At 53.9% G+C, this 25,778-nt stretch overlaps 3 protein-coding genes across 4 annotated transcripts; all 3 read right to left on the reverse strand.

The window, feature by feature from the left end:
- Nucleotides 1-717: 717 nt before the first annotated feature.
- NACA (nascent polypeptide associated complex subunit alpha) lies at nucleotides 718-12,297 on the reverse strand. The gene is made up of 8 exons (XM_066567882.1): nucleotides 12,236-12,297; nucleotides 11,791-11,862; nucleotides 2,033-2,118; nucleotides 1,865-1,942; nucleotides 1,497-1,643; nucleotides 1,232-1,360; nucleotides 935-1,057; nucleotides 718-845 (listed from the first exon to the last, which is right to left on the reverse strand). Exons 2-8 carry the CDS (start codon nucleotides 11,858-11,860, stop codon nucleotides 831-833), a joined length of 648 nt encoding a protein of 215 aa, XP_066423979.1. The 5' UTR covers nucleotides 11,861-11,862; nucleotides 12,236-12,297; the 3' UTR covers nucleotides 718-830.
- LOC136567946 (uncharacterized) lies at nucleotides 3,306-4,595 on the reverse strand (the record flags this gene model as incomplete). The annotated part of the gene is made up of 2 exons (XM_066567757.1): nucleotides 3,306-4,023; nucleotides 4,084-4,595. Coding segments are annotated over 2 exons (1,122 nt in total), but the record flags the coding sequence as incomplete, so codon positions are not given.
- A 685-nt stretch (nucleotides 12,298-12,982) lies between the features above and the next one.
- PRIM1 (DNA primase subunit 1) lies at nucleotides 12,983-25,754 on the reverse strand. Of its 2 annotated transcripts, XM_066567880.1 has the most exons (12): nucleotides 25,639-25,754; nucleotides 24,889-25,043; nucleotides 24,706-24,812; nucleotides 24,553-24,626; nucleotides 23,576-23,712; nucleotides 22,533-22,591; nucleotides 21,292-21,401; nucleotides 19,225-19,446; nucleotides 18,115-18,184; nucleotides 14,492-14,577; nucleotides 13,808-13,906; nucleotides 12,983-13,157 (listed from the first exon to the last, which is right to left on the reverse strand). In XM_066567880.1, the coding sequence occupies exons 1-12, from the start codon at nucleotides 25,739-25,741 to the stop codon at nucleotides 13,138-13,140; spliced, it is 1,242 nt and encodes a 413-aa protein (XP_066423977.1). In that variant the 5' UTR covers nucleotides 25,742-25,754; the 3' UTR covers nucleotides 12,983-13,137. The 2 variants fall into 2 exon arrangements, 1 of the variants encoding a protein (XP_066423977.1); XR_010785175.1 differs by lacking the exon at nucleotides 18,115-18,184 and having other exon boundaries at nucleotides 13,144-13,157.
- Between the last annotated feature and the right edge of the window lie 24 nt (nucleotides 25,755-25,778).

The raw sequence follows: 25,778 nt of genomic DNA on the forward strand, positions 1-25,778 counted from the left end.
CATTGGGACCTCCGGGACCGACCTTGTTGTCCCATCAGGGAGTTTTGGGGTGAAAATTCCCCTCAGAGCCTCCTGTTCTCCAGGCAGTTCCAAAGCCTGACCACCTTTCATTCCTCCTGATGTCCACCATGAACCTCTCCTGCAGGAACTTGGGGCCATTTCCTTTTGCTCTGGTGTCCCCTGGGAGCAGATTTTGATCCCACGTGGCTCCACTCTCCCATCAGGGAGTTGTAGGGTGGAAATTCCCCTCTGAGCCTCCTTTTCTCCAGGCAGCTCCAAAGCCTGACCACCTTTTATTCCTCCTGAAATTCCACTCTGACCCTATCCTGGAGGAATCTGGGGCTCCAGCAGTGCCAGCACAGGGGGACAATATATAATATATATCCTAAAATAATAAATCAGCCTTCCAAAACATGGGAGTCAAGATTCTCATCTCTTCCCTTGACCCCTGTGAACACAACCTCAGCCCTGATCCTCGTCCCCGCCTGCTGCAGGGCCGTGAGGAGCCCCCCTGAAGGGAACCCTGAGGGGATGAAGGGGTGACCCTGCAGCTGGGCCGGTGTCCAGCCAGGCTGTGGGACAGGAAGGAAAGGAGGGAACGGGCAGGTGCTGTTCCAGGACGGGCTATCAGCACCAGGATCTTCCCGGGAGGAAGGCTCCACCCTGAGGCCACAAATCCCAGGGAAAGGCAGGCAGCAAAGCACCACAGAGCAGTGATTTCACCAACAATAAGCCACAACTTTATTAACCGATAGAAATAGTACAAATTTTAAATTTAGTCGTATTTTACTCTTCTCTGAAACACCAAAAAAGGCTCCTCCCTCCGGCAGCTACATCGTCAGTTCCTGTGGGGAGAAAGGGAGTCAGGAGGCAGCTCAGAGGCAGCAGCTCCCCTCAGGGACGCCCCCGAAAGCTGCTGCCCCCCGGGGCTCACCATTATCGCGTTTACGATGTCGTTACTGTTGTTCTTGAGGGCTCGCACGGCCTTCGCCCGCGACACGTTCGCCTGCGACATCACCAGCTCGATGTCTTTCACCTCCACGCCGGTTTCATCAACCTGAAAGAGAAACAGAGCCCGGGATTGGTGCCATTCCAGGCTTGGGGTTGGATTGAGAGCCAGGAGGTCAGGCCTGCACTGTCAACACCCCCAGGGCACGACCTTGTGCTCTCCCTTTGATGAAGGAGAGGAATTTGTGGATTAACCCCACAGAGAGGCTGGGGAAGGCCTCACCTCCTCTTCCTCGCTCTCCTCCTGCACCGTGGGGGTCTGTGTGTTTTCCTGGATGTTGGAAACGGGTTCTCCTTGCACTTTGAACTTTTCAGCAGCTGCCAGCTGAGCCTGCTGGGACAGGTCTTCGATCTGCAGGAGGGAAGAGAAGAAAAGGAGCGAGTGCTGCCAGTCCTGGGCAGTGCCAGCACATTCCCTGGCAGGAGCCACACAGTGCACAGGTGACAGGAAGGAGAAACCAGCCCTGCTGGCACCAGGGTGGGCTCACCTTGGCCTCTCCAAAGACAATGTAGGTGTCTGACGCCGGGCTCTTGTACACGTCTGGCTTTGTGATGACAAACAGGATGTTCTTGGATTTCCGGATGGTGACTCTGGTCACTCCTGTCACCTGGCGAAGGCCCAGCTTGGACATTGCCTGAAAAACACCAGGGAAAGGTCACTGAGGGAAGAAGAGCTCTGGAGCCAGCCCAGATGTGCCCAATCCTCTCTCCAAACTCCAGATCCAACACTTGCTGCGTGGATACACATGGCAACGGGCATTTACTGCCACGGAGCAGCTGCAGGGAACACTCCAGTCCAGGACTGCTGAGGTCCCCAGTGTCCCTCTGAGCCCTGGGACAGATGAAGCAGCCTCACCTTGCGAGCTTTCTTCTCACTCCGGCTCTGTTTTGCTTTGCTGACGGGTTCTTCATCTATTTCGGCTGCTGCTGCGAGCTGCAGGGAGGGAAAAGGATCAGTGACGATGCTGGGGTGACACGGCAGGGACTCTGATCCACCGTGGATGGCCTCTGCCACCTCCCCTACCTGTGCCTGCTGCGTCGTGGCCTGTGTGGAGTCCTGCTCTTCGAGCTCTGGTACGGATTCATCGCTGTCGGACTCTGTGCCAGACCCTGCAGAGACACACAGCCCAACTCAGCAAGGCCCAGGGCACACTGGTTTGCCACCAGTCAGCCCAGTTAGGGGGTGGACAGAGCATTCCCCGCACTCTGAATGCCATCAGCAGGGTGGCACCGCTGGGTTCTCAGCCTTGCCACGGTGGGAGCAGGCCCCAAAGGTGCCCAGAGGCTCTGCAATGGATCCTGAGGGAGCTCCAGCCTGTGGCACCAGCCCGAGCAGGAGGTGGCAGTTCAGTGTGACAGGGCCTCTCTTGAGTCCCCTCAAAGGCAGAGCTGGCACAGGGCACCAAGACCCCACTCAAAGAGCCACCAGGGCGCTGCACATCTGTGGCTTCACTGCAGGGATGATCTGGGATAACCCCAAAACCCCATCAGGGACCTGAGGGGCCACCAGGATAATCTGGATAACCCCAAAACCCCATCAGGGACCTGAGGGCCACCAGGATAATCTGGATAACCCCAAACCCCCTTCAGGGACCTGAGGGCCACCAGGATAATCTGGATAACCCCAAACCCCCCTCAGGGACCTGAGGGCCACCAGGATGATCTGGATAACCCAAAACCCCCCTCACAGGACCTGAGGGCCACCAGGATGATCTGGGATAACCCCAAACCTCCCTCAGGGACCTGAGGGGCCACCAGGATAATCTGGATAACCCCAAACCCCCCTCAGGGGACCTGAGGGCCACCAGGATAACCCCAAACCCCCCTCAGGGAACCTGAGATTATCCAGGATAATCTGGATAACCCCAAACCCCCCTCACAAGAGCTGAGGGCCACCAGGATAATCTGGATAACCCCAAACCCCCCTCAGGGGACCTGAGGGCCACCAGGATAATCTGGATAACCCCAAACCCCCCTCGGGGGACCTGAGGGCCACCAGCTGCAGTTGTGACCCACGGCACTGACCACACCAGTTACTGAAGCAGAGCTGGGTGTCCCCAACCTCGGAGGTCACCTGGAGGTGCTGACCCTGATGCTCCCGTGCAGCCTTTACCTGGATTCAGCCCTCATGGCACACAGGAGCCTTGGCAAACCTCTCTGCAGGTGTCAAGGTGTGCCAACACTTCAGGCATAGCGTGGGGACATCCCAGTTTGCTGCCACGAGGCCACACCACACACGCAGCAGTGCCAGGCACGTGGGCATCTCCTCAGTGTGAAGCCAGCTCATCTCATCTCATCTCATTTTTGCAGTGCCCATGCCACAAACCAACCACAAACCACAAACCACAACCGCCAGGCCGTGCTCCGTGCCCGAGGACAGGCGTTAGTGACCGCTGGCACCGTGCTCACCCCTGTCCCCACCCCCTGGCACACGCCGGGCACGCCGTTAGTACCCCGTGGGCATCCAGTGACACTCCATGCACAAAAACCAAAAATACCCTTGTCATTCTTGAGGATGGGCTGTGGTGCCAGCACCCCCGTGGCAGGGGACAGCTCCAGCAGCACGGGTGGCTCGGGTGGGAGCAGAGGTGGCAGCTCCTCATCATCGTCACCGGGCGCGGATTTCGGGGGGGGCTTGGCCACCTTGTTATTGGGGAGGGGCTGCTGCTTCTTGGCGGGGCTTGGGGGCTTGGGAGGGGCACCAGAAGCTGGGGCAGGAGGTGGGGGTGTGGCTGCTGGAGCTGGGGTGGCCTTGGCAGGGCTTTTTGGGGGTGCCTTGGCCTCAGCGGGGCTTTTTGGGGGTGCCTTGGCCTCAGTGGGGGTGGTTGGAGGGGGAGTGGCTTTGACAGAGCTTTTTGGGGGTGCCTTGGCCTCAGCGGGGCTTTTTTGGGGTGCCTTGGCCTCTGCAGGGCTCTTTGGGGGTGCCTTGGCCTCAGTAGGGCCTTTTGGGGGTGCCTTGACCTCAGCGGGGCTTTTTTGGGGTGCCTTGGCCTCAGTAGGGCCTTTTGGGGGTGCCTTGGCCTCAGTAGGGGTGGCTGGAGCTGGGGTGGCCTTGGCAGGGCTTTTTGGGTGTGCCTTGGCCTCAGCAGGGGTGGCTGGAGCTGGGGTGGCCTTGGCCTCAGCAGGGCTTTTTGGGGGTGCCTTGGCCTCAGCAGGGCTTTTTGGCGGTGCCTTGGCCTCAGCAGGGCTTTTTGGGGGTGCCTTGGCCTCAGCAGGGCTTTTTGGGGGTGTTTTGGCCTCAGCAGGGCTTTTTGGGGGTGCCTTGGCCTCAGCAGGGCTTTTTGGAGATCCTTTGGCTGCAGCAGGGGCAGCTGGAGCTGGGGTGGCTTTGCCAGGGCTCTTTGGGGGTGCCTTGTCCTCAGCAGGGGCAGCTGGAGCTGGGGTGGCTTTGCCAGGGCTCTTTGGGGGTGCCTTGTCCTCAGCAGGGGTGCCTGGAGCTGGGGTGGCTTTGCCAGGGCTCTTTGGGGGTGCCTTGTCCTCAGCAGGGGTGCCTGGAGCTGGGGTGGCTTTGCCAGGGCCCTTTGGGGGTGTTTTGGCCTCAGCAGGAGCAGCTGAAGGTGCTGGAGCCACAGGAGAGGATGGGGCAGTCACAGGGCTGCCCTTGGGAGGTTTTTTGGCTGCTCCAGGGGAAGCTGGAGCTGGGGTGGCCTTGGCAGGGCTCTTTGGGGGTGCCTTGTCTTCAGGAGAGCCTGGTGGAGCTGAGGTGGCTTTGCCAGGGCTTTTTGGGGGTGCCTTGGCCTCAGTGGGGCTTTTTGGGGGTGCCTTGGCTTCAGGAGAGGCTGCTGGAGGTGAGGTGGCTTTGCCAGGGCTTTTTGGGGGTGCCTTGGCCTCAGTGGGGCTTTTTGGGGGTGCCTTGGCTTCAGGAGAGCCTGGTGGAGCTGAGGTGGCTTTGGAAGGGCTTTTTGGGGGTGCCTTGGCCTCATTGGGGCTTTTTGGGGGTGCCTTCTCTTCAGGAGAGGCTGGTGGAGCTGGGGTGGCTTTGGCAGGGCTCTTTGGGGGTGCCTTGTCCTCAGTGGGGGTGGCTGGAGCAGGGGTGACCTTGGCAGGGCTTTTTGGGGGTGCCTTGGCCTCATTGGGGCTTTTTGGGGGTGCCTTCTCTTCAGGAGAGGCTGGTGGAGCTGGGGTGGCTTTCACAGGGCTCTTTGGGGGTGCCTTATCCTCAGTGGGGGTGGCCTTGGCAGGGCTTTTTGGGGGTGCCTTGTCCTCAGTGGGGGTGGCTTTGGCAGGGCTTTTTGGGGGTGCCTTGTCCTCAGTGGGGGTGGCCTTGGCAGGGCTTTTTGGGGGCGTTTTGGCTGCTGGAGCTGGTGGAGCTGCAGGAGCTGGGCTGGCAGGGGATGGGGTGGAAGGAGCAGGACTCTTGGGAGCAGTTTTGGCTGCAGGTGGGGTGGCTGGAGCTGGGCTGGGAGGAGTTGGAGCGGCAGCTGAGGCAACAACAGAGCCCTTGGCAGCGTCTTTGGCTGAGGGAGGGGCAGCTGGAGAGGATGGAGATGCCAAGGGTGGTGTGACAGGGGCAGCAGGAGCTGGTTTAGCCACAGGAGGGGTGGCTGGAGCTGCCATGGATGGCGTGACAGGGACAGAGGTGGCAGCTGGGGCAGTGGCCGGGCTCCCAGGTGCTGGTTTAGCCACAGGAGGGGTGGCTGGAGCTGCCATGGGGGCTGTGACAGGGACAGAGGTGGCAGCTGGGGCAGTGGCCGGGCTCCCAGGTGCTGGTTTAGCCACAGGAGGGGTGGCTGGAGCCGCCATGGGTGGTGTGACAGGGACAGAGGTGGCAGTTGGGAGAGTTGCTGGGCTCCCAGGTGCTGGTTTAGCCACAGGAGGGGTGGCTGGAGCCGCCATGGGGGCTGTGACAGGGGGACAGCTGGCAGAGGGGACAGCAGGAGCTGCTGCTGGGAGCCCTGGGACAGAGATGGCAGCTCCCAGTGCAGGTGGGGACAGGGCAGGAGCCACTGGAGCTGCTCGAGGGGCTGGGGGTCCCATGGGAGAGGCCTTGGCAGCAGAAGGAGCAACTGGGAGCAGTGGTGGGACTGGGGAACCAGGGGTTGACCCAGCTGGCAGCAGAGGGATAGGAGGTGACAAAGGAGCTTTGGGGGCAGCCAGGAAGACAGGGGGAGAGATGGCACCGACCAGGGCTGGAGCTGGGGCTCGGGGAGAGGCTGGAGCAGCAGGAATTCCAGCAGGACACACAGGGACTGTGGGATGTGGGGGTGATTCTGGACTCTGGGGGGACACTGGCAGCAAACTGGGGGGCACTGCTGGGGGAGATGCCAGGAGGGGACGGGATGGGGGAGGCAGGAGAGGGGCTGCTCCAGAGGGAGGGAAAGGAGCTGGGGCTGCTCCAGAGGGAGGGAAAGGAGCTGGGGCTGCTCCAGAGGGAGGGAAAGGAGCTGGGGCCCCTCCAGAGGGAGGAAGAGGGGCTGGGGCTCCTCCAGAGGGAGGAAGAGGGGTTAGGGCTGCTCCAGAGGGAGGAAGAGGAGCTGGGGCTGCTCCAGAGGGAGGAAGAGGAGCTGGGGCTGCTCCAGAGGGAGGAAGAGGAGCTGGGGCTGCTCCAGAGGGAGGAAGAGGGGTTGGGGCTGCTCCAGAGGGAGGGAAAGGAGCTGGGGCTGCTCCAGAGGGAGGAAGAGGGGTTGGGGCTGCTCCAGAGGGAGGAAGAGGGGTTGGGGCTGCTCCAGAGGGAGGGAAAGGAGCTGGGGCTGCTCCAGAGGCTGCAGTGGGAGAAGATTTCATGGCAGAGCTGAGAGCAGCTGGGAGAGAAGTGGGGCTCACTGTGGGGACAAGAGGGGCCACTGTCACTGCAGCAGAAGCAGCAGCCAGGCCAGGTGACACTGGAGCTGGGAATCCTGGGGACACTGGGCTAACTGGGGCAGGCCCTGGAGATCCTGGGGCTGCGAAAGCCACGGGGGCCTGAGGAGCTGGAGGAGGGGCAGGGGGGGCTGAGGCCAGCAGAGCTGGGGCAGGGGGCTGGGGGGGCACAGAGAACACGGGGATGGCTGCAGCTGGGACCACGGGAGGGGACACAGGGCCTGGGGCAGGGCTGGGCAGCTGTGCCTGGGCAGATGGAGATGGAGTCAGAGGTGGGGAATGAGCAGCATGGAGAGCAGCTAAAGGAGAGAAACAGAGTGAGCCATGAGAGGAGGAGGAGAAACAGGAGGGGGGCATGCAGCCAGGCCTGGCATTCCTCTGGCTTCTGGCCCAGCAGGCACTGCCAGGGGCAGCACGGGGCAGGACGTTCAATCCCTTCTAGAACACAGATTTTCCTGAGAGCCCTGGATGGCAGCAGGCACTCCCTGAACCACCAGGAAGCTCCAGAAATGCAGGGATCCAGCTCTGCCCTCCTGCCAAAGGGGCTGTCACAACCCCTGTGCAGCCCCAGAATCTGTCAGGACACCCAGGGCTGCTCACCAGCCTGGGGTCACCCCTTGGGCTGCAGGGGGAATATAAAGATCTACCCAAGACGAGGAAGGGAAAGTCAAATATAACCCCAAAAAATAAATATAGAAATAAATATTAAAAAAATAGAATATAATTCCACTGACATGTGGAATTACTCTTGGAGTGCTCTGGGAGCCCCCTCCTTCCAACCAGGGAGGGCACAATGACATTGCCCCTTGGGGTGCAGGGGGAATAAAGATCCACCCAAGAAGATGAAGGGAAAGTCAAATATAACCCAAAAAATAAAGACAGAAATAAATAAAATATTAGAAAAATATAATATAATTCCACTGACATGTGGAATTACTCCTGGAGTGCTCTGGGAGACCCCTCCCTCCAAGAAGACCCTCCCCTCCATAAGGACCCACCCAAGAAGAAGAAGGGAAAGTCAAATATAACCCCAAAAAATAAATCTACAAATAAATAAAATATTTAAAAAATATAATATAATTCCACTCTCATGTGGAGTTACTCTTGGGAGTGCTTTGGGAGCCCCCTCCCTCCAACCAGGGAGGGCACAATGACATGGGGGTGGTGGGGCCAGGCCCCCCAGTGCCCCCCAATTCCCTGGAAGCTGTCAGGGTTAATGGAATGCAGCCCCCAGAATGGCACAGGCTGGTTCATGTGGCACACCAGGGGTTACAGGAGTACCTGGAGCAATGAAATTCCCAATGCCAAGCAGCAATCAAAGGGCACCATTTAAAGAGGCCATGAGAGGGTTCAGCTTCCAGCTCCTGAGCCAGAGCTGAGCCTGGACAGAGCCCTGACATTCCTGACAAAATTCCCAATGAAATTCCCAATGCCAAGCAGCAATCAAGGGGCACTGTTTAGGGAAAGGGCCATGGAGGATTCAGCTCCCAGCTCCTGAGCCAGAGCTGAGCCCTGACATTCCCAGTGAAATTCCCAACAAAATTCCCAAGGAAATTCCCAATGCCACCAGCAATCAAAGGGCACTGTTTAGGGACTGTTTAGGGAAGAGGCTGTGCCAGGGCTGAGCCTGAAGAGAGCCCTGGCATTCCCAATTAAATTCCCAACAAAATTCCCAATGCCAACCAGCAATCAAAGGGCACCATTTAGTGAAGAGGCCATGCCAGGGCTGATCTTCTAGAGGTCCTGAGAGCCTGGAGAGAGCCCTGACATTCCCAATGAAATTCCCAATGAAATTCCCAATGAAATTCCCAATGCTAAGCAGCAATCAAGGGGCACCATTTAGTAAAGGGGCCATGAGGGGATTCAGCCTCCAGCTCCTGAGAGCCTGGACAGCCCTGACATTCCCAACACCATTCCCAGCAGCCAGAGGAGATCCAAGGGAGGGCAGAGCCCAGCAGAGCTGGGCAGGGCAGGGCAGGGCTGGTCCAACCAGCAGAACCAGCCCGGGCACGGCGCCGCCCTCGGGAGCTGCAGAGCCCAGAGCCAGCCCCGTGCCATGGATCCTGTCCCTGTCCCACCCTGGGATCAGCCCAGAGCCAGCCCCATGCCACGGATCCTGTCCCTGTCCCACCCTGGGATCAGCCCAGAGCCATGGATCCTGTCCCTGTCCCACCCTGGGACCAACCCAGAGCCAGCCCTGTGCCATGGATCCTGTCCCTGTCCCACCCTGGGGCCAGCCCCGTGCCATGGATCCTGTCCCTGTCCCACCCTGGGATCAGCCCAGAGCCATGGATCCTGTCCCTGTCCCACCCTGGGATCAGCCCTGTGCCATGGATCCTGTCCCTGTCCCACCCTGGGATCAGCCCAGAGCCAGCCCCGTGCCATGGATCCTGTCCCACCCTGGGACCAGCCCTGTGCCATGGATCCTGTCCCTGTCCCACCCTGGGATCAGCCCAGAGCCAGCCCTGTGCCATGGATCCTGTCCCTGTCCCACCCTGGGGCCAGCCCCGTGCCATGGATCCTGTCCCTGCCAGGTGCTGTGTCCCTGTCCCACCCTGGGCTCAGTGTCACAGTCATATCCTGGTCTCTCTGCCACCCAGTGACAGAGCCCAGAGCCAGCTCCATTCCACGGATCCTGTCCCTGCCAGGTGCTGTGTCCCTGTCCCTTTTGTCCTGTCCCTGCCAGGTGCTGTGTCCCTGTCCCTTTTGTCCTGTCCCTGCCAGGTGCTGTGTCCCTGTCCCTTTTGTACTTTTCTCTATACAAAAACCATTAAATGTTTCTGGTCACCTGTGTGCTGGGATGTGCTGAGAAGGGTGGGGGTCCCCTTGCTCTGGGGAGGAGCTGGGGGAGGGGGTTCCCTGCCTGGACCCTTTCCTGACCCCATAACCCTGCCCAGACCCTTTCCTGACCCCATAACCCTGCCTGGACCCCCCCTAAACCTGCTCTGACCCCATAAACCTGCTTGGACCCTTTCCTGACCCCATAACCCTGCCTGGACCCCCTAAACCTGCTCTGACCCCATAACCCTGCCTGGACCTCCCAAACCTGCTCTGACCCCCCTAAAATGTTGGATCCTGTCCCTCCCAGGTGCTGTGTCCCTGTCCCACCCTGGGATCAGTGTCACATGCAGGGAATGCCATCTCTGTCCCTACCCCAGGAATGGGGTCTTGAAAGGTGCTGCTAATGCCCCATTTTACCCTCATTTTACCCCAAATCAGGGCAGGCCTGGAGCTGGACAGCAGTGCCAGGACATTTTCTGCTCCAAGGAACGTTCTGGTGCCTCCCAAAGGAGCAGCAAGTGCTGCCAAGGGCACAGAACAGGCCATGCCACCCTCTCCAGAACAATCTTTTATCCCTGCCTGCTCTCCCTGTTCCTTCTGAGCACATTCCTGATGAACACAATCATTCCTGCTTCTCCCCCACAGCCCCACCTTTGCTTGGTTTCTTCTCAAACATCCCAAGCTAAAAGATTCCCCAAAACCAGGGGATTTCTGCCCAGAATCCCTCTGGATCAGCGTGCACCAGCCCCACATCTCCAAAATTTTTCCAAGGAAAAAGATGTAAATCCAAGGAGGAATCCCAAGGAAGGAATCCCAAATCAGGGGATTTGGGAATCCCAAAATCCTGCCTGAGGAATCCCAGGAGCAGGAGAATTTTGGGAGCTGTCAGTTGAGAGGGACAGAGGAGCCACTGCATTGGGAGGGCCCCAAAGAGGAATTTCAGCAACGCTGGGAGGGATAAGGAGCTCAGCAGCTCCTGGGAATCGTCGGTGCAGCTGTCACAGCAACAGCCATCACTCAGCTCCCTGCTTGTGTCCCCTCTCTGTCACCAGCCCTCTGTGGTGGTCCCACAATGGGACAGACCCCAAATCCTATGAGAAACCCCCAAATCCTACAAGACAGATGTCCAAAATTCAGTGAGAGAGCCCCAAATCCAATGGGGCAGACCCCTAAATCCAAAGGGACAGACACACAAAATTCAGGGAGAAATCCCCAAATTCAATGGGACAAACCCCAAAATCTGATAGGACTGATCCCCAAAATTGAATGAAAGACCCCCCAAATCCAGAGGGACAGACTCCAAATCCAGGGGAACAGACCCTCAAAATTCAGTGAGAGACCCCAAATCCAATGGGACAGGCCCCCAAATCCAACAGGACAAGTCCCCACATCCAAAGGGACAGACCCCCAAAACTGAATGGAAGACCCCCAAATCCAGAGGGACAGATCCTCAAAATTCAATGAAAGACCCCCAGATCCAATGGGGCAGATCCTCAAATCCGACAGGACAGGCCCCCAAATCCAGTGGGACAGGACCCCAAATCCCATAGGACAAGACCCCAAATCTCATAGGACAGGTCCCCAAATCCAAAAGGACAGAATCCCCAAATCCAATGGGACAGAATCCCCAAATCCCATAGGACAGGTCGCCAGAACCAATGGGACAGGCCCCCCCCAAATCCAGTGGGACAGGATCCCAAATCCTACAGGACAGCACCCCAAATCCAGTGGGACAAGTCCCCAAATTCAATAGGACGGAATCCCCACATCCAGTGGGACAGGCCCCCAAATCCCATAGGACAGGACTCCAAATTAAACACCCCGACCTGGCCACGGCCGCTTCTCTCCTCTCCCACCCAAACCGAGCTCGGACCCATCCCCGGTCCTGGGACTTAGGAACACGAGGAGTCCCCGCTCCGCTCCCCCGTCTCCGTTCCCGTTCCCCACGTGCTCCGGCCGGGAAATCGGCACAGAACCGGCCCAAAGCGAGACCACGGAACGGACACCCCAAAACCCCCGCGGGGGACGTGACAAGACCCAAACCGGCTCACACAACCCCCGCCGCCACCGCGTCCCGGCGCACCTCCCCGGGAAGCCGCAGCTTCCCCTGCCCGGTGAGGGGATCCCGGGAATCGCCCCCAAAACCGCCCCGGGATCCCGGGAATCAGCCCCAAAACCGCCCCGCAGCACCCCCGGCCTTACCTGTCTCCGCCTGCGGCTGCGGCAGCTCCTGCTCCGTGGCCGGGACGGTTTCTGTGGCTTCGCCGGGCATTTCTACGGGAATGGACAAACCGACAAGCCCGGGCTCGCCGGGGCTCCGGTACAGCCCCGGGGCCACCACCGGTAACTCGTCCTTCCCACCCCGTTCGGACACCGCGCGCTTCCCTCTACCGGGAAAATCTACCGAGACAGCTCGGCCGTACGGCACAGGCAGCGCCCGATCCCGATCTCGGTCGCCGTCCCGGTGCCGGTGCCGGGCCTAGGCCGCCTCCTCCCCCCCGCCCCCTCTGCCCTGCCCGGCGTTCCCACGACCCCATCGATGGCCTCAACCGGCTCCTCCCGGCCACCCGCTCATCCTGCTAGCGGCGAGCGGCGCCCTGAGCGGCGGATGGCGGTGGATGGCGGCAGATGGCGGCGCAGGACTCACTGTGCGGGGAGCGGGGCCCAAGATGGCGGCGGAAAGAGACCGAGAGGGCAGCGCGACTTCCGGGAGCGCGACTTCCGGGGCAGGGGGAGAGCCCCGGCAACAACGGCCCGGCCCGGCCCCTGCGGCCGCGCTCCGGAGTTCCGGGCTCTGCTCAGGCCTCACCGTGAGGGCGGGGAGAAACCGGGGGGCGGACAGGGGGTCAGGGCAGGTTTAGGGGGTCAGGGCAGGTTTAGGAGGTCCAGGCAGGTTTAGGGGGTCAGAACAAGGGGTCAGGGCAGGTTTAGGGGGTCCACGCAGGGTTACGGGGTCAGGGTAGGGGGTCCACTCAAGATTAGGGGTTCCAGGCAGGTTTAGGGCGTCAGGCAGGATCCAGGCAGGGTTATGGGGTCAGGACAGGGGGTCCCAGCAGGGTCAGGGCAGGGTTAAGGAGTCAGGACAGGTTTAGGGGGTCCAGGCTCGTTTAGGGGGTCAAGACAGGGGGTCCAGGCAGGATTAAGGGCTCAGGACAGGGTTAGAGGGTCAGGGCAGTTTTAGGGGGTCTAGGCAGGTTTAGGACAGGGTCAGGACAGGGTTATAGTGTCAGGGCAGGGGGTCCAGGCAGGGTTATGGGGTCAGAGCAGGGTTAAAGGGTCAGGAGGTCAGGACAGGGGGTCAGGGCAAGGTTAGGGGGTCCAGGCAGGGGACTGGGGGCAGTGACCCCACACTGCAGAGCAGGGACCCCCACCCTCCTCAGCACACCCCAGCACAAAGCTGACAGAAACATTTAATGGTTTTTGTGTAAAAAAAAAAGTACAAAAGGTACAAAAACAGGGCAGGGACAGGGGGCCTGGGGGGTTTGGCTGCTCCACGGGACCCCCATGGCCAGGGGAGGTGACAGTGACAACACTGGCAGCGTCCAGGCCTCAGAAATCTCCTTGGAGATCTGCAAAAAGGGAGAAATTGAGAGGTTTTTCCAGACCCCAAAATTCGATTAAAACCCCCCAAATCCAAAGGGACAGACCCCAAATCCAATGAGAAACCCCCAAATCCAACAGGGCAAACCCCAAAAATTCAATTAAATACCCCCAAATCCAGAGAGACAGTCCCCAAAATTCAGTGAAAGACCCCCAAATAAAATGGGACAGACTCCAAATCCAAAGGCACAGGTCCCAAAATTCAATAAAATGCCCCTAAATCCAAAGGGACAGACCCCAAAATTCAATAAAATGCTCCCAAATCCAACAGGACAGACCCCAAATCCAATGAGAAACCCCCAAATTCAATGGGGCAGCCCCAAAAATTCAGTGAAAGACCCCCAAATAAAATGGGACTGACTCCAAATCCAAAGGGACAGACCCCAAATCCCAAGGGACAGACACCCAAAATTCAATGAAAGACCCCAAATCCAGAAGGACAGACCCCAAATCCAATGGGGAAGACCCCCAAATCCAAAGGGAGAGACCCCAAATCCAATCAGAAACCCCCAAATCCAGCAGGGCCGACCCCCACGTCCCACAGGAGCCCCCCAAAGCCGTTCTCAGAGGCAGAGGGCCCCTTTTGGGGTGGTTTTTGGGGTGGTTTTTGGGGTCCCACCGCTGCGGCGGATGCGCTCTCCCCGCCGGGCGCTCTCCAGCCCCTCCACGAACTGCTCCAGGAGCCTCACAAACGGGGCCAGGCTGGTCCTCCTGTAGTCTGCAGGTGTGGGGAGGGGGTGATGGGACCCTAAAACTCCAGCCCTGAGCTCCAAACCCCAGCCCTGAGCTCCAAACCCACAGCCCCGACCCCCAAAATCACAGCCCCAACCCCCAAAACTCCATCCCCGACCCCCAAAACCACAGCCATGACCCTCAAAATCCCAACTTTGACCCCCAAAATCCCAACCTTGACCCTCAAAATCCCAACCTTGACCCCCACATGCCACCCCTAACCCCCAAATGCCAGCCCTGACCCTCAAAACCCTGTTCCTGACCTCCCAAAATCCCAACCTTGACCCCAAAACCACAGCTTTAACCCTCAAACCCTGACCCTAACCCCCAAAGCCACAGCCATGACCCCCAAACCACAGCCATGACCCCCAAAACCACAGCCCTGACCCTCAAATCCAAAGGGACAGACACCCAAACCCCATCCCTGACCCCAAACCCCACCCCACACCCCAAACACTGATCCCAAACCCCAAACCCTGACCCCAAACCCCACCCCACACCCCAAACTCTGATCCCAAACCCCATCCCTGACCCCAAACCCCAAACCCCGATCCCAAACCCTCCCCCTCACCCCTCATGCGCCGTTTGGGCTCGGTGTCCCCCTCCCCATCCTGCTCGCCATCGCTGCCGGCCGCGTCCAGCTCCTGGCACAGAGACCTGGCACAGACACGGGACAGACATGGCACAAACATGGCACAGACACGGGACAGACATGGCACAGACATGGCACAGACACGGGACAGACGGACAAACATGGCACAGACACGGGACAGACGGACAAACATGGCACAGACACGGCACAGACACGGGACAGACATGGGACAGACATGGCACAGACACGGGACAGACATGGCACAGACACGGGACAGACGGACAAACATGGGACAGACATGGCACAGACACGGGACAGACGGACAAACACGGGACAGACATGGCACAGACATGGCACAGACACGGGACAGATGGACAAACATGGCACAGACATGGGACAGACACGGGACAGACACGGGACAGACATGGCACAGACATGGCACAGACACGGGACAGACATGGGACAGACATGGCACAGACATGGCACAGACACGGGACAGACGGACAAACATGGGACAGACATGGCACAGACACGGGACAGACACGGGACAGATGGACAAACATGGCACAGACACGGGACAGACACGGGACAGACATGGCACAGACATGGCACAGACATGGCACAGACACGGGACAGACGGACAAACATGGCACAGACACGGCACAAACACGGCACAGACACGGGACAGACACGGGACAGATGGACAAACACGGGACAGACATGGCACAGACACGGGACAGACATGGCACAGACATGGCACAGACACGGGACAGACAGACAAACACGGGACAGACATGGCACAGACATGGCACAGACACAGCACAGACACGGGACAGACACGGGACAGACATGGCACAGACATGGCACAGACATGGCACAGACACGGGACAGACAGACAAACACGGGACAGACATGGCACAGACATGGCACAGACACGGGACAGATGGACAAACATGGCACAGACATGGGACAGACACGGGACAGACATGGCACAGACATGGCACAGACATGGCACAGACACGGGACAGACATGGGACAGACATGGCACAGACATGGCACAGACACGGGACAGACGGACAAACACGGGACAGACATGGCACAGACACGGGACAGACACGGGACAGATGGACAAACATGGCACAGACACGGGACAGACACGGGACAGACATGGCACAGACATGGCACAGACATGGCACAGACACGGGACAGACGGACAAACATGGCACAGACACGGCACAAACACGGCACAGACACGGGACAGACACGGGACAGATGGACAAACACGGGACAGACATGGCACAGACACGGGACAGACATGGCACAGACATGGCACAGACACGGGACAGACAGACAAACACGGGACAGACATGGCACAGACATGGCACAGACACAGCACAGACACGGGACAGACACGGGACAGACATGGCACAGACATGGCACAGACATGGCACAGACACGGGACAGACGGACAAACACGGGACAGACATGGCACAGACACAGCACAGACACGGGACAGATGGACAAACATGGCACAGACACGGGACAGACACGGGACAGACATGGCACAGACATGGCACAGACATGGCACAGACACGGGACAGACAGACAAACACGGGACAGACATGGCACAGACACGGGACAGACGGACAAACACGGGACAGACATGGCACAGACATGGCACAGACACGGGACAGATGGACAAACATGGCACAGACATGGGACAGACACGGGACAGACACGGGACAGACATGGCACAGACATGGCACAGACACGGGACAGACATGGGATAGACATGGCACAGACATGGCACAGACACGGGACAGACGGACAAACACGGGACAGACATGGCACAGACACAGCACAGACACGGGACAGATGGACAAACATGGCACAGACACGGGACAGACACGGGACAGACATGGCACAGACATGGCACAGACATGGCACAGACACGGGACAGACACGGGACAGACATGGCACAGACATGGCACAGACATGGCACAGACACAGCACAGACACGGGACAGATGGACAAACATGGCACAGACACGGGACAGATGGACAAACATGGCACAGACACAGGACAGACACGGGACAGACATGGCACAGACATGGCACAGACATGGCACAGACACGGGACAGACGGACAAACACGGGACAGACATGGCACAGACATGGGACAGACGGACAAACACGGGACAGACATGGCACAGACATGGGACAGACACGGGACAGACATGGCACAGACATGGGACAGACGGACAAACAGGGCAGGTTTAGGGTCAGCGTTCGGAGTAGGGGCAGGGTTAGGGTGAGGATTAGGGTCAAGTTTAGGGGTTACGGTCAGGATTAGGGTTAGGGTGAGGATTAGGATCAGGGTTAGGGACAGGGTAGGATTAAGGTCAGGGTTAGGGTCCAGGTCAGGTTTAGGGTGGGGTTAAGGTCAGGGTCAGTGTTAGGATCAGGTTTAGGGGTTAGGGTCAGAGTTAGGATCAGGTTTAAGGTCAGGGTCAGAGTCATTGTTAAGGTCAGGGTTAGGGGTTAGTGTCAGGGTTAGGGTCAGGTTTAGGGTCAAGGTTAGGGTTAGGGTTAAGGTTAATGTTAGGTTTAGGGTAAGTTTAGGGTTAGTGTCAGATTTAGAGTTAGGTTTAGGGTCAGTGTTAGGGTTAGGGTCATGGTTTAGGATCAGGGTTAGGGTGAGGATTAAGGTCAGATTTAGGGTAGGGTTAAGGTCAGGGTAGGGTTGGGGCCAGGGTCAGGATAAGGGTAAGGTTTGGGGTCAGGGTTAAGGTTGGGATAAGGGTAAGGTTTAGGGTCAGGGTAGGATTAGGGTCAGGGTTAGAGTTGGGGTCAGGATCAAGGTCAGAGTCAGGTTTCAGTTTAGATTTAATGTTAGGGTTTAGGGTTTTGAGTTCGGGTTTGGGTTAGGGACGTTCTGGGGGGCTCTTGCAGCACCAGGACCCCCCAGTGCTCCCAGTGATTTATGTGATGGGTTAGGGTTTGGGTTTGGGTTTCAGTTTAGGTTTAGGGTTTGGGTTTGGGATTCAGTTAGGGTTTAGGGTTTGGGTTAGGGTTTGGGATTCAGTTTAGGTTTAGGGTTTGGGATTGGGATTCAGTTAGGGTTTAGGGTTTGGGTTTAGGTTTCAGTTTAGGTTTAGGGGTTGGGTTTGGGATTCAGTTTAGGTTTAGGGTTAGGGTTAGGGTTTGGGATTCAGTTAGGGTTTAGGGCTTGGGTTTGGGATTCAGTTTAGGTTTAGGGTTTGGGTTAGGTTTAGGGTTTGGGATTCAGTTTAGGTTTAGGGTTTGGGTTTGGGTTTCAGTTTAGGTTTAGGGTTTGGGTTTGGGTTTCAGTTTAGGTTTAGGGTTTGGGATTCAGTTTAGGTTTAGGGTTTGGGTTTGGGTTTCAGTTTAGGTTTAGGGTTTGGGATTCAGTTTAGGTTTAGGGTTTGGGTTTCAGTTTAGGTTTAGGGTTTGGGTTAGGGTTTGGGTTTCAGTTAAGGTTTAGGGTTTGGGTTAGGGTTTGGGATTCAGTTTAGGTTTAGGGTTTTGGATTCTGGGGGGCTCTGGCAGCACCAGGACCCCGCAGTGCTCCCAGTGACGTACGTGATGGTGGGGACTGAGAATGGATCAAACTCATCCAACTTCTGCAGGTCCAGAGGGACTGAAATGCGCCCTGAGACACAGCGGGGTTGTGGGTTTAGGGTTTTTTGGGCTTGGACATGGGGTAACTGAGAGGTGTTTTAAAAAGTTGTGTTTTGTTTTTGGTTTTATGTGAAGGGTGGGATAATACAGCTGTTATGATGTATAATTACAATAATAAATGCAATTAATAAAAAATTAATTATAATAATCAGAAACATAATCTATAGTAATTTATAATAATTATCATATAACATTAATATAATAAATAAGGAGATTCATATTGGTATAGTATTAAATAATTTATTATATGTAATATAATATATTATTTATAATTTATATCTAAATTATCCATATAATATATATGATTCTATAGTAAATATATATATATAATATCTATTTTAATATATAATTTAAAGCATTATAGAATATATTATGTTAATATATATTGCTATATATATATTTAAAATACATATTCTACATACAAAAATTTTATATAAATTTAAAATGAATTATATATTTAAAAGAATTTTTATATAAATTTAAATTAAAATTATTTACATTTTAAATAAATTATATATTCTAAATAAATTATATAGAAATTAATAATAAAATTTATATAAATTTAAAATAAATTATAAATTAAAATATTTTATATAAATTTATATAAATTTCTATAAATTATATATATATTTATTTTAATGTATAAATTTAAAATAATTTATACATTAAAAATAAATTATATATAGATTTATTATAAATTTGATATATTTTACATACCAAAATACATATATAATTATATCTATTATATACAGTATAATATAAAATAACAAACTAACTTATAATAATAATTCTAATAATAGTTCTTATAATAATTACAATTTAGAACAACAGTTATTCCACTATTTCTTCACTCCAACGCATTATAATTACAGCCCCTAAATCATCCTCTCTTATTTATAAAGCCATTTTTTTAAACCCATCCACTCTTACTTACAAAGCCATTTCTAAAACTCTTTCCCATTTCCATCTCCCTTTCCCCCTCCCTCCAACCCCATTTCCCCCCATGCCCACCTGTTTTGGGGTGCACGCTGAAGGGGCTCTTGAGCAGGTGGCCGAGCCCTTTGCTGACGTTGCAGTCCAGGCGGGGGAAGCAGAGCTGCAGCATCACCTCCCACTCGGGGTGCCCGGCCCGGCCCCGCTCCCGCTCCCGCTCGGCGCGGGCCCGCAGCAGCTCCCAGCGCTGCACCGAGTCCTTCTTGCGGGGGAACTCCGCCTGCAGCGGCTCCCGCAGCTCTGACGGCCGTCAAGGCTCAGCCACCGTGCCATTGACCCTTCCAGGACCGCATTGACCCTTCCAGGATCTCTTTTACCCTTTCCAGGATCATGTTTACCCTTCCAGGAGCACGTTTACCCTTCTAGAAGCACATTTACCATTCTAGGACCACATTTACCCTTCCAGGACCGCATTTACCCTTCCAGGACCGCATTTACACTTCCAGGATCGCATTTACCCTTCCAGGATCTGTTTTACCCTTTCCAGGATCGCATTTACCCTTCCAGGATGTCTTTTACCCTTCCAGGAGCACGTTTACCCTTCCAGGACCCCATTTACCCTTCCAGGATCTCTTTTACCTTTCCCAGGACCCCATTTACCCTTCCAGGACCGCATTTACCCTTCCAGGACCACATTTACCCTTCCAGGACTGCATTTACCCTTTCCAGGATCTGTTTTACCCTTTCCAGGATCACGTTTACCCTTCCAGGATCTCTTTTACCCTCCAGGATCACATTTACCGTTCCAGGACTGCATTTACCCTTCCAGGATCTGTTTTACCCTTTCCAGGATGCCATTTACCCTTCCAGGACCCCATTTAGCCTTTCCAGGACCCAATTTACCCCTCAAGATACCATTTACTTTTCCAGGACCCCATTTAGCCTCTCCAGGATGCCATTTACCCTTCTAGGACCACATTTTCCCTTCCAGAAGCACATTTACCCTTCCAGGATCTGTTTTACCCTTTCCAGGACCCCACTTACCCTTCCAGGACCCCATTTTAACCCCATGCTTCAACCCCATCTTAACCCCAAGTTTTAATCCCATATTTTAATTTTAACCCCATATTTTAACTGCATAATTTAACCCCATGCTTTAACTCCCTATTTTAACCCAGTATTTCAACTTTAACCCCATATTTTAACCCCATATTTCAACCCCATATTTCAACCCCATATTTCAACTTTAACCCCACATTGTAACCCCATATTTTAATTTTAACCTCATATTTTAACCCTGTATTTCAATTTTAATCCCCACATTTTAACCCTATATTTTAATTTTAACCTCACATTTTAACCCCTATATTTCAACTTTAACCCCACATTTTAACCCCGTATTTCAACTTTAACCCCATATTTTAACCCCATATTTCAACTTTAACCCCACATTTTAACCCCATATTTCAACTTTAACCCCGTATTTCAACTTTAACCCCACATTTTATGTTTAACCCCACATTTTCCCACATTTTAACCCCACCTGGAAGGATACCCTCGGGGAGCAGGGCCAGCACCTTGTCCCACCTCTCGGGGCTGCCCAGGATGTCCTGGGCAGGAAGGACATTTATAACCTCATGTTTTAATTTTAACCCCATGCTTTCACGCCATATTTTAATTTTAACCCCGTATTTCAATTTTAACCCCATATTTTAACCCCATATTTTAATTTTAACCTCATATTTTAGCCCCGTATTTCAACCCCATATTTCAATCCCATATTTCAACCCCATATTTCAATTTTAACCCATTTTAACCCCATATTTTAACCCCATATTTCAACTATAACCCCACATTGTAACCCCATATTTTAATTTTAACCCCATATTTTAACCCCGTATTTCCACTTTAACCCCACATTTTAACCTCATATTTCAATTTTAACCTCACATTTTAACCCTATATTTCAACTTTTACCCCATATTTTAACCCCATATTTTAACCTCATATTTTAACCTTGTATTTCAACTTTAACCCCACATTTTAACCCCATATTTCAACTTTAACCCCGTATTTCCATGTTAACCCCATATTTTAATTTTAACCCCACATTTTCCCACATTTTAACCCCACCTGGAAGGATACCCTCGGGGAGCAGGGCCAGCACCTTGTCCCACCTCTCGGGGCTGCCCAGGATGTCCTGGCCCAGCAGCGCGTGCTGCTCAAAGTATTCCTGCACCACGGCCACCGAGCGCCTGGGGACACAGCGCTGGCATCAGTGCAAAAAGGGACTTTTTGGGCACAAATATGGGCCAAGGGAGAGGCTTTTCAAAAAGTTTTATTCTATTTTTAAGTCTTATGTCAAAGGGGGGGGATAATAGAGATGGTATAGTTCATGCTGGCGTTATAAATATATATTTTTAATCTGGATAATTTGTATTTATATATTTATTTTTTTTATATTTTCCTTATATATAATATAATATAATATAATATAATATAATATAATATAATATAATATAATATAATATAATATAATATAATATAATATAAATTATATTATATTATATTATATTATATTATATTATATTATATTATATTATATTATATTATATTATATTATATTATATGAAAAATACATATTTCATCTTTATTTTTATATATTTATCATTTCATTCTTATATTTACTTTATATATTTATATATATATTAATTTATATATATATAAGATATATTTTATACATATTATATACATTATATATAATATATAGTTAAGGCATAATATATAATATACATAATGAAATATATTCATGTTTTCTATTATCTATTATATACACACATTATAATATATAGAATTACATATAATCATATATAATTATATATTATAATGTATGTATGTAATAGATAATAATAAACATTAATATATTAATATATATAACATATAATACTATATATTAATATATAACGTAATATTATATATTAAAATAGCAATATATACATTATATATTATACAATGTATATATTGTTATATTAATATATGTATATATGTATATATATTAATATACATATTAATATATGTATATATTAATGTATGTAATATATATTACGTACATTGATAAAATAATATATACATTATATATGATATATAAAACATATTACTTTAAAAATATATATAATTTTCTATTCATTGTATATATATATATATCACTTATATAAAGTTTATTAACACTAATTAAAAGAAAAAAAATTGTAAGAATTAAACCAAAATTTTTAGAATAGCTTTCAGTATAAAAGTTTTTACTTTTTAGAATAAAAACTTTTCAAATGCCTCTCACTTGTCCCGTGTTTGGGTTCAAAAAAGGTTTAATCTGACAAATCCTCACCCACCTGATGAAGGGATGCACGGGCTGGGAGAGGCTCACCTTCTTCACCGTGTCTGCACCACCCTGGGGGATACAGGGGGGGTCAGGCTGGGGGGCCTGGGCACCCCAAACCCACCTGCTCCAGGGGCAGGGTGCCCAAAACCCCATAAACCCATTTTCACCAAGATCAGGGGTGCCCAAACCCCCATAAACCCACCTTCACCAGGGTCAGGGGGTGCCCAAGCCCCCCAAAACTCACTTTCACCAGGGTCAGGGGTGCCCAAAGCCCTCAAACCTACCTTTACCAGGATGAGGGGGTGCCTAGACCCCCAAAACCCACCGTCACCAGGGTCAGGGGTGCCCAAACCCCCATAAACCCACCTGCTCCAGGGGCAGGGTGCCCAAACCCCCATAAACCCGTTTTCACCAAGATCAGGGGTGCCCAAACCCCCATAAACCCGTTTTCACCAAGATCAGGGGTGCCCAAACCCCCATAAACCCACCTTCACCAGGGTCAGGGGTGCCCAAACCCCTATAAACCCACCTTCACCAGGGTCAGGGGTACCCAAACCCCCCTAAACCCAACGTCACCAGGCTCAGTGGTACCCAAAGCCTCATAAATCCATTTTCACCAAGCTCAGGGGTACCCAAACCCCCACAAACCCACCTTCCACAGCTCAGGGGTACCCAAACCCCCCTAAATCCATTTTCACCAGGGTCAGGGGTACCCAAAGCCCCCCAAACCCACCTTGACCAGGCTCAGGTGTACCCAAACCCACCTTCCACAGGCTCAGGGGGTGCCCAAACCCACCTTCCACAGGCTCAGAAGTGGGCAGGGGGTTCCTGGCCCCCCTGGCACCCACCTTCACCAGGCTCAAGTGTACCCAAACCCATCTTCAGCAGGATTAGGGGGTACCCAAACCCCCCAAACCCACCTTGACCAGGCTCAGGGGTACCCAAACCCACCTTGACCAGGCTCAGGGGTACCCAAACCCCCAAACCCACCTTGACCAGGTTCAGGGGTACCCAAACCCACCTTGACCAGGCTCAGGGGGTACCCAAACCCACCTTGACCAGGCTCAGGTACTCCACAGCAGCTGCCCTCAGGGCTGGGGACCATTTCCTGACGTTGTCGTCGCACACCCAGCAGTGCACACCCCTCCTGCCAGAGTACACCCACAGGCGGTGCCGCACGCCCAGGTCCTCTGTGGGGGCACACAGGGGGTTTGGGGGACACACAGATGGGTTTTGGGGGCCATAGATGGCTTTGGGGGGGGCCACATTGGGACAGGCTGTGGTGACCACCCAAAGCATTCACACGATGTGAACCTTCTCTCAAACTTTAAAAATTTTCTACAAATGCATTTCCCACAGAGAGGGTCAGGCTCTTTCTCCAGGCAGCACCTTGGCCTCAAGCTGTGCCAAGGGAAATATAGGTCGGATATTAGGAAAAAGATTTTCACAGGAAGGGTGATAAAGTTCTGGAATGTTCTACCTGGGGAGGTGGTGAAGTCACCATCCCTGGATGGGTTTAAAACAAGCCTGGATGTGGCACTGGTGCCATGGTTTAGTTGAGGTGTTGGAGCTGGGTTGGACTCGGTGGTCTTAAAGTTCTCTTCCAACCCAATGATTCTGTGAATTCTGGGAATTTTGGGAATTTCCAGAAGGAGGTGGTGGAGTCACCATCCCTGAATGTTTTTACCAAAAATTGAACGTGGCCCTCAGTGCTGTGGTTTGGTTGAGGTGTTTGGGGTTAGGTTGGACTTGATGACCTTAAAATTCTCTTCCAGACTGGTCATTCTATAAATTCTGTGAGTTTTGGGAATTCCCAGAAGGAGGTGGTAGAGTCACCATCCCTGGATGCATTTACCAAAAATTGAACATGGCCCTCAGTGCTGTGGTTTGGTTGAGGTGTTTGGGGCTGGGTTGGACTTGATGACCTTAAAATTCTCTTCCAGACTGGTCATTCTATAAATTCTGTGAATTCTCTGGGGTCTGGCATCTGTGGGACCTGGACATGCCCCGTGTGTCCCCAAGGCCCTCACCCACGAGCGCGCGGTCGATGATGCGGACGGCGATGGTCATCAGCGTCCAGCACTTGGAGCAGATATCAGCCGAGCTGGGGGCAGAATGAGGGGGCTCAGGTGGACACCCCACACCCCTGAACCCCCTCCCAGCCCCAGAACCCCCCGAAAAACCTGCAGCACGTCCTGACATCATCGTAATCCGTCATGTCAATGTCAAACACCAGCTCCTTCTCCTGCGGCTGGAAGGCTCCCAGGTGCACCGTGTTGTGCTGGTTGGGCTGCAGGAAGGACGGGATGGGCTCAGCGTGGCCAGAGACCCCTGCAGACCCCCCCAGCACGGTGGCCGGGACTCACCCGGTGGGAATAGACGGCCCCGATGTCGATTTTGTAGGGGTTGATCTTCTGCAGTTCCCGCTCCAGCTCCTGGGGGCTGCTGAAGGACTGGAAGCGCAGGTAGACATCGTCTCGCAGGGTGAAGGAGAATTCCCGCAGCTGGAAGTAGTTCTTCACTGCAGGGACCGAGAGGGGTCAAGGCTATCCTAAATCCCCCCATTACAGTCACCCCCAGACCCCCCTTTCCCTGCTCCTCCCCGTGTCCCGGTCAGTGCAACCACGCACCGCCCGTCCCGGCACCCCAAGGTGCGCTGGGATCCGGCATCGCGGTGCTGCCGTCCGGTATCAGTGCCCCCCACCCGGTATCGGTGCCCCCCACCCGGGATCGGTGCCCCCTACCCTGTATCGGTGACCCCAGCCGGTATCGATGCCTCCACTCGGTATCGATTCCCCCAGCCCGGTATCGATGCCTCCGCTCGGTATTGATTCCCCCAGCCCGGTATCGATGCCTCTCCCGCTGTATCGGCGCCCCCCGCCCGTTATCGATGCTCCCCGTCCGGTATCACGATCCCCGGCGGAGCCCCCCGCCCGGTATCGATTCCCTTGCCCGGTATCACGGTCCCCGGTGGAACCCCCTGCCCGGTATCGGTTCCCTTGCCCGGTATCACGGTCCCCGGTAGAACCCCCTGCCCGGTACCGGTTCCCTTGCCCGGTATCACGGTCCCCGATAGAACCCCCTGCCCGGTACCGGTTCCCCCCCTCCCCGCTCACCGCCGCCGTAGCTGAGCCAGCGGCCGTAGGGGCCGTGCGGGAAGAGCCGCCGGTAGTAGACCGGGAGCAGCTCGGGCAGCGCCGCCGGATCGAAGCCCGCCATGGCGGGAACGGAGCGCCGGGAGGCGGCGGGAAACGGC

Source organism: Molothrus aeneus, chromosome 30 (genome assembly GCF_037042795.1).
Source record: "Molothrus aeneus isolate 106 chromosome 30, BPBGC_Maene_1.0, whole genome shotgun sequence".
Taxonomy (NCBI): Eukaryota; Metazoa; Chordata; class Aves; order Passeriformes; family Icteridae; genus Molothrus; species Molothrus aeneus.

Coding starts and splice junctions, on each gene's coding strand:
- PRIM1 (XM_066567880.1), bottom strand. CDS start 25,741: ATGGCGGGCTTCGATCCGGCGGCGCTGCCCGAGCTGCTCCCGGTCTAC. Junction 22,592..23,575: donor AGTACCTGAGCCTGGTCAAG/GTGGGTTTGGGT, acceptor TGTATCCCCCAG/GGTGGTGCAGACACGGTGAA. Junction 14,578..18,114: donor TTCTCAGTCCCCACCATCAC/GTACGTCACTGG, acceptor TGTCTGTGCCAG/GTCTCTGTGCCAGGAGCTGG.
- NACA (XM_066567882.1), bottom strand. CDS start 11,860: ATGCCCGGCGAAGCCACAGAAACCGTCCCGGCCACGGAGCAGGAGCTG. Junction 1,943..2,032: donor CCACGACGCAGCAGGCACAG/GTAGGGGAGGTG, acceptor CCCTCCCTGCAG/CTCGCAGCAGCAGCCGAAAT. Junction 1,644..1,864: donor GTGAGAAGAAAGCTCGCAAG/GTGAGGCTGCTT, acceptor GGTGTTTTTCAG/GCAATGTCCAAGCTGGGCCT.